This window comes from Electrophorus electricus, chromosome 4, assembly GCF_041902795.1.
Source record: "Electrophorus electricus isolate QZ-2024a chromosome 4, ASM4190279v1, whole genome shotgun sequence".
NCBI lineage: Eukaryota > Metazoa > Chordata > Actinopteri > Gymnotiformes > Gymnotidae > Electrophorus > Electrophorus electricus.
Window position 1 is genome coordinate 15,431,891 of NC_137500.1, and position 12,503 is coordinate 15,444,393.

The 12,503-nt window shown below is 41.6% G+C and overlaps 1 protein-coding gene across 14 annotated transcripts in view; it reads right to left on the reverse strand.

Moving 5' to 3' along the window:
• eps8a (EGFR pathway substrate 8a, signaling adaptor) overlaps positions 1–12,503 on the reverse strand; it is a 39,280-nt gene that overhangs the window by 1,843 nt on the left and 24,934 nt on the right. For 8 of the 14 annotated variants that reach the window (XM_081712612.1, XM_081712608.1, XM_081712602.1 and 5 more), the window contains 19 exons: positions 11,949–12,016; positions 11,651–11,812; positions 11,109–11,258; positions 10,692–10,774; positions 10,249–10,385; positions 9,730–9,803; positions 8,692–8,818; positions 8,171–8,259; positions 7,807–7,881; positions 7,165–7,313; positions 6,700–6,871; positions 5,942–6,072; positions 5,049–5,151; positions 4,742–4,882; positions 4,256–4,291; positions 3,567–3,590; positions 2,164–2,395; positions 1,600–1,783; positions 1,180–1,312 (listed from right to left, as the gene is read on the reverse strand). In XM_081712612.1, the coding sequence (XP_081568738.1) occupies positions 1,180–1,312; positions 1,600–1,783; positions 2,164–2,395; positions 3,567–3,590; positions 4,256–4,291; positions 4,742–4,882; positions 5,049–5,151; positions 5,942–6,072; positions 6,700–6,871; positions 7,165–7,313; positions 7,807–7,881; positions 8,171–8,259; positions 8,692–8,818; positions 9,730–9,803; positions 10,249–10,385; positions 10,692–10,774; positions 11,109–11,258; positions 11,651–11,812; positions 11,949–11,978 (2,232 nt within the window). In that variant the 5' untranslated portion in view covers positions 11,979–12,016. Of the gene's footprint in view, positions 1–819; positions 875–1,179; positions 1,313–1,599; positions 1,784–2,163; positions 2,396–3,566; positions 3,591–4,255; positions 4,292–4,741; positions 4,883–5,048; positions 5,152–5,941; positions 6,073–6,699; positions 6,872–7,164; positions 7,314–7,806; positions 7,882–8,170; positions 8,260–8,691; positions 8,819–9,729; positions 9,804–10,248; positions 10,386–10,691; positions 10,775–11,108; positions 11,259–11,650; positions 11,813–11,948; positions 12,017–12,311; positions 12,334–12,503 lie in introns of those variants that run through there. The other 6 variants (XM_081712613.1, XM_035523661.2, XM_081712606.1 and 3 more) reach the window with 5 other exon arrangements.

The window sequence follows — 12,503 nt, forward strand, 5'->3', positions numbered from 1 at the left end:
AACGGAGATCTTTATGTTTACAGCTAGAAGGACTTTCACTGTACTACAGGCAAGGATGCAGCAATGTTATCATCATTAGGACAATACCCAAACACATGCTTAAAGGCCATTGTGGTAATCAACCATCCCACACATGTGCCTGAAACAGTAGGTTTGGTGCCTCTTCCAATGGTATGGGTCAAAGGACAATACACAAAAGCTACTTGGGTGGATCATCTACATCTGCAGTTATCTCAGACAGGATGAGCGTTTTATCTCAGGCTGGTCTATTTGATCTCTGTTGGTCAGATTTACGACACCAAGGACTGCATAAAGAAAAGCAGTAGCACTAATCTGTGTTACATGATGCAAACCTGGACAAAATAGGAGTACTTTGAGGAAAAAATTATTTTGCAATATACACAAATTAGTTGACATTAACAGAAGCTAGGTTGTTGCTTTGTGTTCCTTTTGAGAGGCATAACTAGTAGGGTAAAATAAAAACACAATTCTGACTAGGGTTGCACCAATAGTGTCGGTAGTACTCGGTATTGGGCTGATATTACATTGTAGGTAGTTGATCAAGTATCAGAAATATTAGGCTGATACCACTGCCAATACTAGAGAATGATGTTATGGTGCGAATGCAAGCAGTTAACATGATGTGTAAGCAGTACAGGGATACACTTTAGACATAGTATCGGCCAGTCCTCGGTATCACCCAATAGTCAAGAGTATTGTGTCAGTCACAAAAAATAAAATGCATCAGTGCAATCCTAATTCTGTTATGATAAACCTGACCAACAGGGAAGAGATACTTATCTATGATGTACTAAGTACCTTAACATGCTCAAGAGCTTTATCAGTGGTTCATAGGAGGGCTCAGAAGTACACCCTGCAGATAGGAAGAACACGACAGAAACCAGAGGCATCCTTGCCAGATTTGGAGGCCTAAAGTTGTAAACACCTTCAGAGTGAACCAATATTCCAAGCCAGATCAGTACCGAAATGGCAGACACTGCAGAGTGACTCAAGTCACTACGAGTGACTCAAGAAGCCTGTTACTGAAGTAAAGTACTCACAATGTCAATAAATCAGTAAAAAAAGGTTTGTTTAGAATGGATTAAAGAAAAAGGATTAAGTATAATAAAAGATAAAAACAGCAAGATATACATTGAAGGAGAAACTAAGAAGTCCCACCTCAAGGGCAGCCTTCTGGACGGTGACCTGACTGTAGACCCTGGGCCCATCATCAGGACAAACGGTCTTTAGCTCATCCTTGTTGAGGGAGAACAGCTGAGCACCAGACAGCACTCCCAGACTGTTAATAGTTCTGGAAAAACAGACAAGATGACTCCAAAATCCAGAACTTGGTTTATATAAACTCAAGTTTTGGAAGAGCCTGAACACTGCAAGATGTCATAAGTTGCCCTTAATGGGGAGCAGCAGAAAAACACACCAGAAACAAACTGAAATGCCATTTGTACGAGAATCAGTATTAGGAGGGCACACTTAGTTGTATGCCTGATGGGAAGTTAACCAACAAGCACACACACTCGTTCATAAGGGAGCAGCAGTGAATGGCCTCTTGGCCCATGGAGACAGCTCTCGTGCACTTACACGGTGCTGAATCCCTTGACCTGCAGCCAGGCCTTCACCTCCTCGGGGTTGGAGTCATAGGTGATGTTGGCAGCAGGGAGGGTGGGGTTACGGGGTGGAGCCTGGAACTTCTTCTGAGCACTGCGGCCCAGAGTCAGCCTGTGCACCAGCTCGTCCTGAACCTCCTCCATGTTGGACTTACGGCCTTGCAGGAAAACATAAAATTGCATATTTCATGTAATCTGGTGCTTCAGAAAGTTTGCAAACACTATATTAGAAAGATCTGCCTTTAATCTTAGTCTTATAGTTAACAGTGTGTACAGGGAGCCTCTGAGTTTAATGCACTGTTTCAAGTGCTTTTGAAAAGTTCTGCCAAGACATGTCAAACTATGACATCCACAATATCCCCAAGTAGTTATCTAGCAGCAATCTTTAGTAGCGCAATAATATTTGCAGATGTAGAAGAAATTGTGTGCGCTAATATTAATTCAAGAATCACCAAGACTGTTAAAATAGAACTTATAGTAACAGAGGTAAAAGGTGACAGTAAGTGTGGCACATGCAGGCTGGTGTATGGGCACTCACGGTTGGCAGGGGCAGCGCGATCTCTCTGATCCCTCATTGTGATGCTGCCACTGTCGCTAGAGCTGCTGCTGCTCTGGCGGCTGCCGTCAGAGGGCAAGCCTCCCTGGGGCACGGTCACCGGTGGCAGTGGAGGGGTGGGCAGTCGCGCGGGAGTAGGGGCTGGAGGAGGGGGCGTGGGGGCAGGGGGGAGGGACGTCAACCCCTGCTTGGGTGTATAGTCCGCCCTCTGCTTCTGCGAACGGTTTGAGATTAACAAAGCAGCATGTCAGTCACAGCACAGGCTGCTGGAATCTTGAATCACTTTTGACTATTCTGAATATTAAAATAAGAGTAAAGAAATAACAGCCAAGGTCTGTCAGAAGTTATATAAATCAACAATATAATATAATAAACAAAACGTTTAATGTCTACACTTAATTTATAGTGACTTTTAAAACTGCTACCATGTGATGTGATATGGACCAATATACGGGAATTTGTAACATTAGCGATATCCCATGGAGCAAGTGCTTAATGGCATTACAGTTAACCTGTTCCATCAGTCCCAGGTCAGTAACTCAAGTTCCCAGAGTCAGGACACAGAGGGAAAATTACCGATATGGCCAAGATAAGCAGCTCACTTTTTGGTGCAGAAAATATTAAAAAACCCAGATTTTTCAGTGTAGCTGAGAATATAAATTTGTCAAATTTCTGCATTTAAATTTATGGCATTTAGCTGACACTTTTACGCAAAGCGACTTACAATCATGTCTGAATACAACTTAAGCAATTGCACTGTAAGGGCCTTGCTCAGGGGCCAAACAGTGGCTACTGTTATGGTGGGGCTTGAACTGGCAACTTTGTGATTACTAGTTAAGTACCTTAATCACTGAGCTACCATTGTGAAGCTTGCACTTCAGTACTTGTTTAGCTCTCTGTAACCTTTTATTAGGAATGAAAGCCTTGGCTGACTGATTTTGTGAAAGATAGTCCCTTAGTGCTTAATATTAACCACTAGAGGGCAGAGGTGGCCAGAGTGCTTGTAGTTGCAAAAAAAAAAATGTACATGCTGTCTGTCATATGTCCAAAAAAAAAAAAAAATCGTTATAAGGTTTATTAGCCTATATCGAATCAATCAACACAGATACCAATTGAAAAGAAAGTCCTGATGCATATAAACCCCATTCCTTCTCAGTTTACAAATCACTATGTACTAATATTCAAAAGAGCTGCAATGTATTGAATATCAAGACAAACAGTTAAAAGTTCATATACATTTAATATATGGAAGTATATGGATGCTTATAGCCAATGTAACATTTAAGTCTTATATTATCCACTTCAATCACTCAGGTACAAACATCAACATCACTACAATACTGACAGTCTATTTGGTCTGTCTGTGCAGACAAAAATGTTTTTACCTCATTTAGTTCACCCAGCAATTGCTTGTAAAAGGGAAAGAAATTAAAAATCAATGTGGAAATGGTTTCTCAAAAACACGGCAAACTCACTCAAACACTCGGGAAAAACACTTCATGCTTCTAAGCCTCAGGCCAGCTCTATAAGAGAATCTAGAGGTAATATTGACGCTGCAGACACATGCGCGCGCAAGAGTTAAACCAATAGTTTAACTCTTTAGCCCCAACAGACAAAGTTTTTTTTTTAAATTGTCCTGTTCATCCGTTTCTTTACAATACACAATATTTTCAAGCAACCTAAATTATTAACAATATATATATATATATATATATATATATATATATATAATGCTGGAAAACTTAAATGGATTTAGACTTTTTTCATTACTAACTCTATGCTAACTCTACACACTGCAATTAGCACATTACCATATCAATCTGTTTAAATTTGCCCTAAGACACATGAGAACTAACTTAAATAAACTATTGATACCGGCCAAAGACATACAATGGGTGACTTGAACTGCATCAAAGACCCACAAGAGCTAACTTTAATAAACTACCATATTCGACCAAAGACATTAGCACTGACTCATATAAGCTAAACCTAGCTAAAGCTAGCATAAGGGGAGGATCATTTAAGTAAAGCAGCAACGTGCAGGCAGGCTGTGCACAGGGCCAGTCAGGCCTACCTTAAACAGCTCAAACTCCTTCTTTGGCATCATTAGCTTTTAGATGAATAAATGTGAAGAAAAAAAAGGTAAACAACAACAAAAGTTCAATGGCAAAGTAGAGGGAATGACGAGACAAAATATGGTCAAAGCCATCCAACCAATGGTGACAGCTGTGGCAACAGGGCTCAGTTACATTTCTCATCTGTGATATTGCTAGTTTAGAAACGTGGCCATGGTCGTCAGCAATGCTTGCAAGCTTTTCAATATGAAATCTTAAAATCTTACACAAAAATGTGAGCAAAGCATTTAATGGTGATATGTTAATGAAAGTAAAATATATGAAAACGTGGAAAAGATGAAACTGACTAAACCATGAAACAATGACCTGGAAATATTACAATGGTTAAACAAACCACAGAGTGTGTCCTATGATGTGAAAGTGTATTCTAAAAAAGCACTACATCAGCAATCACAATAATGAATGCCAATAAATGTCCAAGCCACCTGAATGGTATGGCTGTAAACAGGTTCCCCTCGTCCGGTCATGTCCACAGCTCTGGAGATCTCAAGGATGTTGTTTGGCACATATCCAGTAGCCCCAGCTCCATTTTGAACCTTCCACCACTGTTTCCGGTCATCCAGAACCTACCGAGAACAATTTGGCAGCTGACAACATTCCTCTGAGCTCCTCACTCACCTGGGCTCCTAAACCCCTGGCAATGTTACCATAGTTACAAGGTACAAATAATCAACATGGGAATGTCTCAAGCAAGGTTCAAAGGTTAAAGAGATATCAAAGATATGACTGTACCTCCACAACCTCATCCTTAATCACAGAGAGCTCCGTGTTGTTGCGTGCCACAAAGTCATATTTAGATTTGGCAAAATTCCTTGGCTGGCCTCTACCATCATAGCTTTTGAATGGAGATATCAGAAAAGTGGTCTGAATTAACTAGGCTACACATAAAAACATACAGTGCATGGTTTTATTAGAAAAGTAAAAAGAAAGTAACTGTATAAATACATTTGTAAAATTATACCAAATATTAAAAGATTATATTTTAGCATTTGGATGCATGTTCATGTTGTTACCATTTGGTGCTGTCAGGCATTCTATTATACAAAGAAATAACTGGAACAAAAATTAAAGGACTGACTAACAAAATAATACATCAGTCAATTATAAACATATAGATATATTTAAATGCCATGATATACCTATAGATGCCTGTAGATTAGTTTTACTGACTGCTACATCCATGGAGAAATGTCCACAAGCTTGCATCAGAGAATGGAGAGTGAGTGAAAGTAAGAATTGCTGATGGTTCTGATTTCCCAATAACTTATTCAGACTTACAAAAGAAACGTGACAATACAGGACTGAAATGAGAACACACCAATAGTTTAACTCTTTAGACCCAACAGACAGGTACAGAAAGATGAAGATGGTATGAGCCACTAGCAATCCAATAACATAATCTAAGAACTTGAAAAACCAGAAAGAACACCACCAGTACTTCAAAAAAAAAAAAAAAAAAAAAAAAAAAAAGATATAAGCAATATCTGCTAAGCCAAAGGATCATGAGTTTGTTTGTTTTTTTACCCCTGTCACACCAATAGGAATTTGAGCCCAGAGGAAGTGGTGCACTGAAGGGCAGTTCTCCATGGCCTGCTGGCAGTCATGTGATCACAGGTGGGTGTTACCTATCTACATGGCGGCTGAGTGCATGTTTAAAAGCAGCCATTGCCATGTCAGTGTCCAGAACATGCATGTGCTCAGAGGTGGTGCTACTGAAGGTGTACCCGTCCATTGAGGGGAACTCCCGTGCGCTCGCCTGCAGCCACAAACAAGAGGAAATGCAGGAACGGCATAAGCCAAGTCACTATGGTGATCCACCATCAGCCATGCACTACTTAAAGACTAATCCTCTGAGGATGCGTTCCCAGTTTTCCAACCTATACTTTATTAAATTCCCAGCAATCACAAAACCTTGTCAACAGCTTTAGTGCTAAGAAGCTAACTCTTTCTTTGTAGCTCCTCAATTGGATATGATATATAGAAATACCCTATAATGTGGAAGCTGTTTAAGCCTTCAACACACCCACCTCATTTAAAAAATGGGACCTCAAATAATCACCAGAGGTCTTCCACACCAATAAAAGTGAATGAACTAAAATCTTGGTTTGCCTTTTTTCACCCTCATCAGAAAGTCATGTGATACTGAAAGAAGACTTTCCCCAGCTATCTCAGTACTTAAGCTACTGGTGAGGTTATGCCATGAATGATCACAAATGATTGGAAATTATCATTATAATATAAAATATAAAAATAATTATAAGTATTTTAATAAAAGGTTGGAAAACTGGGGAACAACCTTCTACCAAGTCTTCATGCCTTCATGTGCAAACAGTGTGTAAAGGAGTGATTCTTCCAGTGTCTTCTGTCGGGAAATGGTCCATACCTCATGGTGGAGCAGGCGGCTCCCATCCTCTTGCCTGTGGATCTCGGCCTGAGACAGCGTCTCAGCCAGCTGGGAGAGGCCCTGCTCCCGGGACACTAGCAGAGGGGGCTCCCAACCATCCCGGAAGCACAGAGTGTGAGGTGGGAAGAAGTGGTCCTTGGGCCACTCCAGCCTAGGACAGAACAGGGTGGAACGCTTTGAGAGGATTATATTCAGTCACAGCGAAATAATAAGACAGGCCATCAGAAACACAAAGGAGAACCACGGAAATATAAATTCAAAGAGGAGAGACAGAAAGGGAGAGGACAGGAGAGAGGAAGGCAGAAAGGATGACAGAAAGCGAGAGTTATCAGATTTACAGCACAGGTCCAAACACTGCCTATTGTTCTGTGTAAATGTAAACTGTTTTTCTCCTTTTCATTCCTTTGGTTTGGGGATGATGCAGCGAAGTGTGCCAGGCAGCACCTGCATTTGGTCCATCCATCACCCAATGCGACCCACAGGTGGCGCTCCTCGGCAGTGCCTGCAGAGTGCAGGAAGTCTATGGCCTCTCTGGTGAGCAGGGGAACCACCACGCTCTTTGCCAGGTCTATCCCACCTGAGGTGTGGACCACCTATCATGACCAACATTTGCATCATCTTGCATGGCCAGACCATTTTGATTCAAATATTCAAAAGCTGATGAAACAGTTAAAGAAAGTGAAATAATTTGTAGTAAGTTATTCTGTGAAATGCCAGTATGAAAGTTTCTGCATGTATCAAACGGTCACATCAGGGTATTTTATTACCTATACCCTAGACCCTTACATTTGACAGCAGTAGGTATCTATATAGGTTTAACATATATCATCAGGTAACTGACAAACATGGAATAATGTCAAGTATGTGTCTTGCACACCATTTACACTGCACTTAGGGTTGGTTTCCCAGTTGCAGATTAAACCTCATATATTAACTCTTGGACCAAATTACAGTGCCAATGATGAATCACTATTTAAAAGTTTGTTTAGTCTATGCCTAGGCTTAAATCTAGATCTGGGAAACTAGTATTCTCTCTGACTCTGATCTCCACAGTGCAAGCTCTACAACATGGAGTATCCCACCTACCATTCTGAGTGGAGTAAAGAGGAAGTGAACCAGGTCCATGGCGCTCGGGTTTTGAATGTGGTGTTTCAACTTTCCCTAGGTTTGAAAACCAACAGACAGTAACGATCATGAAACCATTGTGACCACTGTGCTCGCCCTGGAAACAGTTCACCCATACTTTAAACAGACATCCTCAGCCGCATTCATTAAACTTTATAATGGCACCCTATAAGTCATCAGACCAGACAACTGCTGGGAATGTGGCACAGGAAAAGGGAAGGACAACAAAAAGCAAGAAAGGAAATGCACTGTGGCCTGCTGGAGCGACATTTTGGCCTATCCTGGGATATCTGTGTGATAGCCATGTGATGAACAGCACACTCACCAACAAGTTGAAGGCATGCTTAAATTTCTGAAAACAGTCAACAAACTCCTCCTGTCCTGGCGGCTTCGCCCGGAGCGTCAACACTCCCTCTAGAGGGCAAAGAAAAGGCTTTGGGGAAACATGGCTAAGAAACAGAGCTTTTAGTCATGAAAAGTGCCACCCTGAAAACATCACAAGATCAAGATTCTCTTGTGCCTAAGAGCTTATAGATAAGCTCAAAATGTACTTGACAAATCTCTCATTAAATCAAATAACCAATAGCTCAGTCCCATCTCAGAAAAGAGGAAGCTTTAGACCTTGATTGCACTACTGAATTGCTTCTTCTTTATACAGTTCTGATTTCAAAGTTGCAGTTACTGTAAAGGCAGGCTCAGCAGCAGGCTAAATGATTCCAGACCTAATTTTCATGCATGGTGTACTATGGTCTGTGGTCTGGGCCATGACCAGATGCCTGGCGGTTGGTTGGCCGGTTAAATGGTCACACACACAGATGAAATAAAACAATAAAATGGAGTACCCACCTCCTGGGCCCTTCTTTTTGCTCTTCTTCGATTTCTTTCGCTTCGACAGATCATTAAATGCTTCCGCAGCTTTTTGAAGTTTAGTGACAAAGTACTCAATGTCATCTAGAATGTGGTTCAAGATTTGCTGTGAAACAAATCAATAAATAAATGACATTAGGATGTGCATTGGCTTGCTGGGGGTTTACATGGTTTATGGAACCTGAAACGCTAATAGAAAAATTATGAATTTGACACCATTTACTGCTCTTATCCTCAATGCATCTTCAGATCTAAAAATATGATTTAAATGTTAAATTCTTATTTTTATATTTAATTCTTTGTTTAGTCAAAAACCAAACAACAGGCGGGACCAAAATTAGAGCAGCTGAGGCATATCCTGCAAACTAACATGATTACTTCTGCGTGAATGGTGCAGTGCAACTAAAAGGCAATTATAGCAGCAAGTCGCCTCTGCATGGAATTCAATTTGCCGCATTTCTAAAGATGGAAACACTGTTGTGGTCAATTGCATGAAGAAATGGTGACTGTATACACATATAACACATTAGTGCTCTTTTCTTAATCCATGGAGATTTACTATTTCAGGGTGGACAGGGTGGTGAAAATTATACTGAGACTTATTCAAAAGGCACAGATATTCTATATATAATTATTATTATTTTTATTTTATGTTCACACATGCACACACATGCACACACACACGTACTTCACTGCAATTATATCTCCACCCACACAGTTTCCAGAAACAGAGCCATTTTGGGCAGTTTCTTTCCACATTAGGAATGTAAACCTGCAACCCTGATCAAGCTCTATATGTCAGAAGGTCAATTGCTGGTGCACAAAATACATGTGATGTCAATTATTTAACAGAAGTGTGCGTGTTGGCTAAAAGCTTAAATCTCTTCCCAGAGCATGTACGAAAGGATGTGTAATATTGACACTTGGGCTATTGCTGTTGTTTTGGTCTGATAATGGGAATATGTAGATCTGAGAGGTGGTGGATGTGATCTGCTGCGGCGTGTTGTAGGTACGCACAACATCTCTGTCCACTCGTGCTGCAGTCATCTCTGGGGCCTCATCCTGTTCCCCGTATGGCCTTTGGTTATCAACTGAACACACACACACACACACACACACACACACACACACACACACACACACACACACACACACACACACACACACACACACACACACACACACACACACACACACACACACACACACACACACACACACACTATATTGGGAGCTTTTTTTGGATGTGTGAACACAGTGGGTACCAATAGCACAATGAAGACTCAGAACAGATAAGTGTGAAATCATGTAGGAAGGAATGTGGCAAAACAGTAATGAATGTAATCATAAAATCCATTATAAGAAAATCCATCAGGCCAAAAGAATTCAGAAATGGAAAAACAATGGATATTTGATATAGTGAAGGCAAGTTGATAAATATTGTATTAAGAGCACACAGGGGAAACGTAACATTCCTGTGGGGAAATTAAATTGCTCAGTTTACATATGAAGAATGCTAATGTATACTGAACTCACAGTTTTGCTGTTCATTGGTCCAGGCTGACCAAGCAGCCACTCTGCTCTTCACATCCATTTGATTGGCAGCTGCTGGGGGCTCAGGGGCGGGGCCACCAGGAGGAGGTGGAATGGCACCATCGCTCTTCAGAATCATTCTAAGCAGGACACAGACTTAGAAACCAGTAGCCATGGCAACAGGTATCAGAGCCCAGTGCGAAAATGGAAATGTTGACGGTATTTTCTGCAGGAACACTGAATACCAAAGCTCAAATCAAATACACACTGGACGCTAATTGCTCTGTGCTCCAAGATTTATTTTAAAAAGGGTCTGTCCTATGGGACAAATATATTTCATACTTTAGATAATGCCTAATGTGGTCACACCACATAAATTATATGAAAATGACATATAAATAACATAAGTGTATTTTAGCATATCGCTAATACAAAATGTGCCTCACTTGAGCACTTCCGGCCTCTTTTTGACCTTTCCCCCCTTGTGGTCATTTATGGCACTCTCGATATCCGCATGGATCAAATTTGCCTGAAGACAGACAAAGCACAGACAAACACTGATGAACTGAGGCCTTAGATAAAGAGAAATAAAAGCTGAAAAAAAGAGGACCTTCAGCATGTTTACCAAGGTGGGGGGGGGGGGAATCTGGATACCATGGCTACCTCGCTACCAGTTATGATGTGTGGAATCATTCAAATCATTCAGTTAATTTTTCACCAACTGATGAAACTGAAGCCAGAGTTCTAGTCTGATGGGTTCACCTTTCTTCCACTGCCTGCTCAAAATGGACTACATGTTGGCATTTCCCGTTCACGGACTACATATTTCCTGTTCAAATGACCTTGTGTTGTGTGTTGCCCACCTTTATGTCATCACACTGGAAGAGGTGCAGATCTGGCTTGCCCTGCCCAGACTCCCTGCACACAAGTGCCAAGATGGAGTCGTAGTTGCAGGAGTTCATGATGGCCTGGCAGTGCTGCACCGTTCCCAACGGAAAGTTCTCCAGCTCATTCTGGGTGGAGGACGCACACCAGTCATTAACAAGCATGATCCACCTCCAGCGACCGGTACACGAAAGCGGCAGGTGGAGCACTCATCGTCATCCAACCTCCTCTTATTGTTAGAGGTTAAAATGTGGAGCTGAAACCTTATTAAAAGTAGCCTGTCATCTGCATGGTGAGAGTTTGTCCATCATATGAGTATTATGTTAACTCATGCATGCAAATTAAACTTGGACCAACAAACATGAAATGTCCAAAATTAAAAGCAAAACTCTAGAATCAGGGAGTATTTTTGCCTTCCATAGGGACTGGTTGATGTGGATAATATGACCACTGTCTCTGGTCAGAGGGTCCGCTAGGCTTGGAGAGTAGCTGGTAGGTTCTGGGTGCGGCCTTTCCCCACCTTGGTGTCAGCATCAATGAGGCTGACCGCCTTGTCATCCACCTGCAGCAGCATGTCCTGCGTCCACACCTTCCCTTTGGCGTCAAGCAGGCGCAGCTTCCGGATGCCGTCGTCGATGGTGATCACGGCATCCTTGCGGTCCATGACGAATGTTGTCAGGTGCTGCAAGGAGATGGAACGATGGAAATGCCTTCACTAATAGCAGATGAGGATGAGGTGAGACACTGCGAAGGCTTTCCAAAACAACAATGTCTAACCCCCAACCCCCCCAAGTTTACATTTAAGAACAGGTTCTTACTTCAACATGGTACTGCGAAGTATCCGTCATGCTGTTAATGCTGTTTTTAATGTATTTTTTCCTTTGCTCTGAGGAGACAAGGTAGCACCGTGTAAGAGAGAATATTATACAAATCAAACTTCTATCATGAGCACATTAGAAATCTATGAAATATCCTAGTGGGGCCTCAAATGGTAGTCGAATTGAAGATGACATTAAAACAATAAAATATGTTCTCAAAAGGAACTAAATCTCTGGCCATGGTGGTTAACTTGACAAAAACTAATCAAGTAAATTGACTCCACACAAGAGGACCAGTAATGGTAGGATTGGACCTTTGGCATAGCAGGTAGTTTAAATACATTGCACAAAAAGCAAACAAACATTCTCTGCAAGGGCTGTTATGCGATGTTCTTGCAGTCCAGCAATCATGCTTTACATCTGCAGATAAGGTTACGTTTCATTTGACCAGGGTTATACTGCATCACTGTGAAGGAGGCCATGGCGGGAGGGAGGGGTGTGGAGAGAGCTGGAATGAGGGGGAGAGAGAGTGAAAAAAAGATAGAGAGAGAGCGT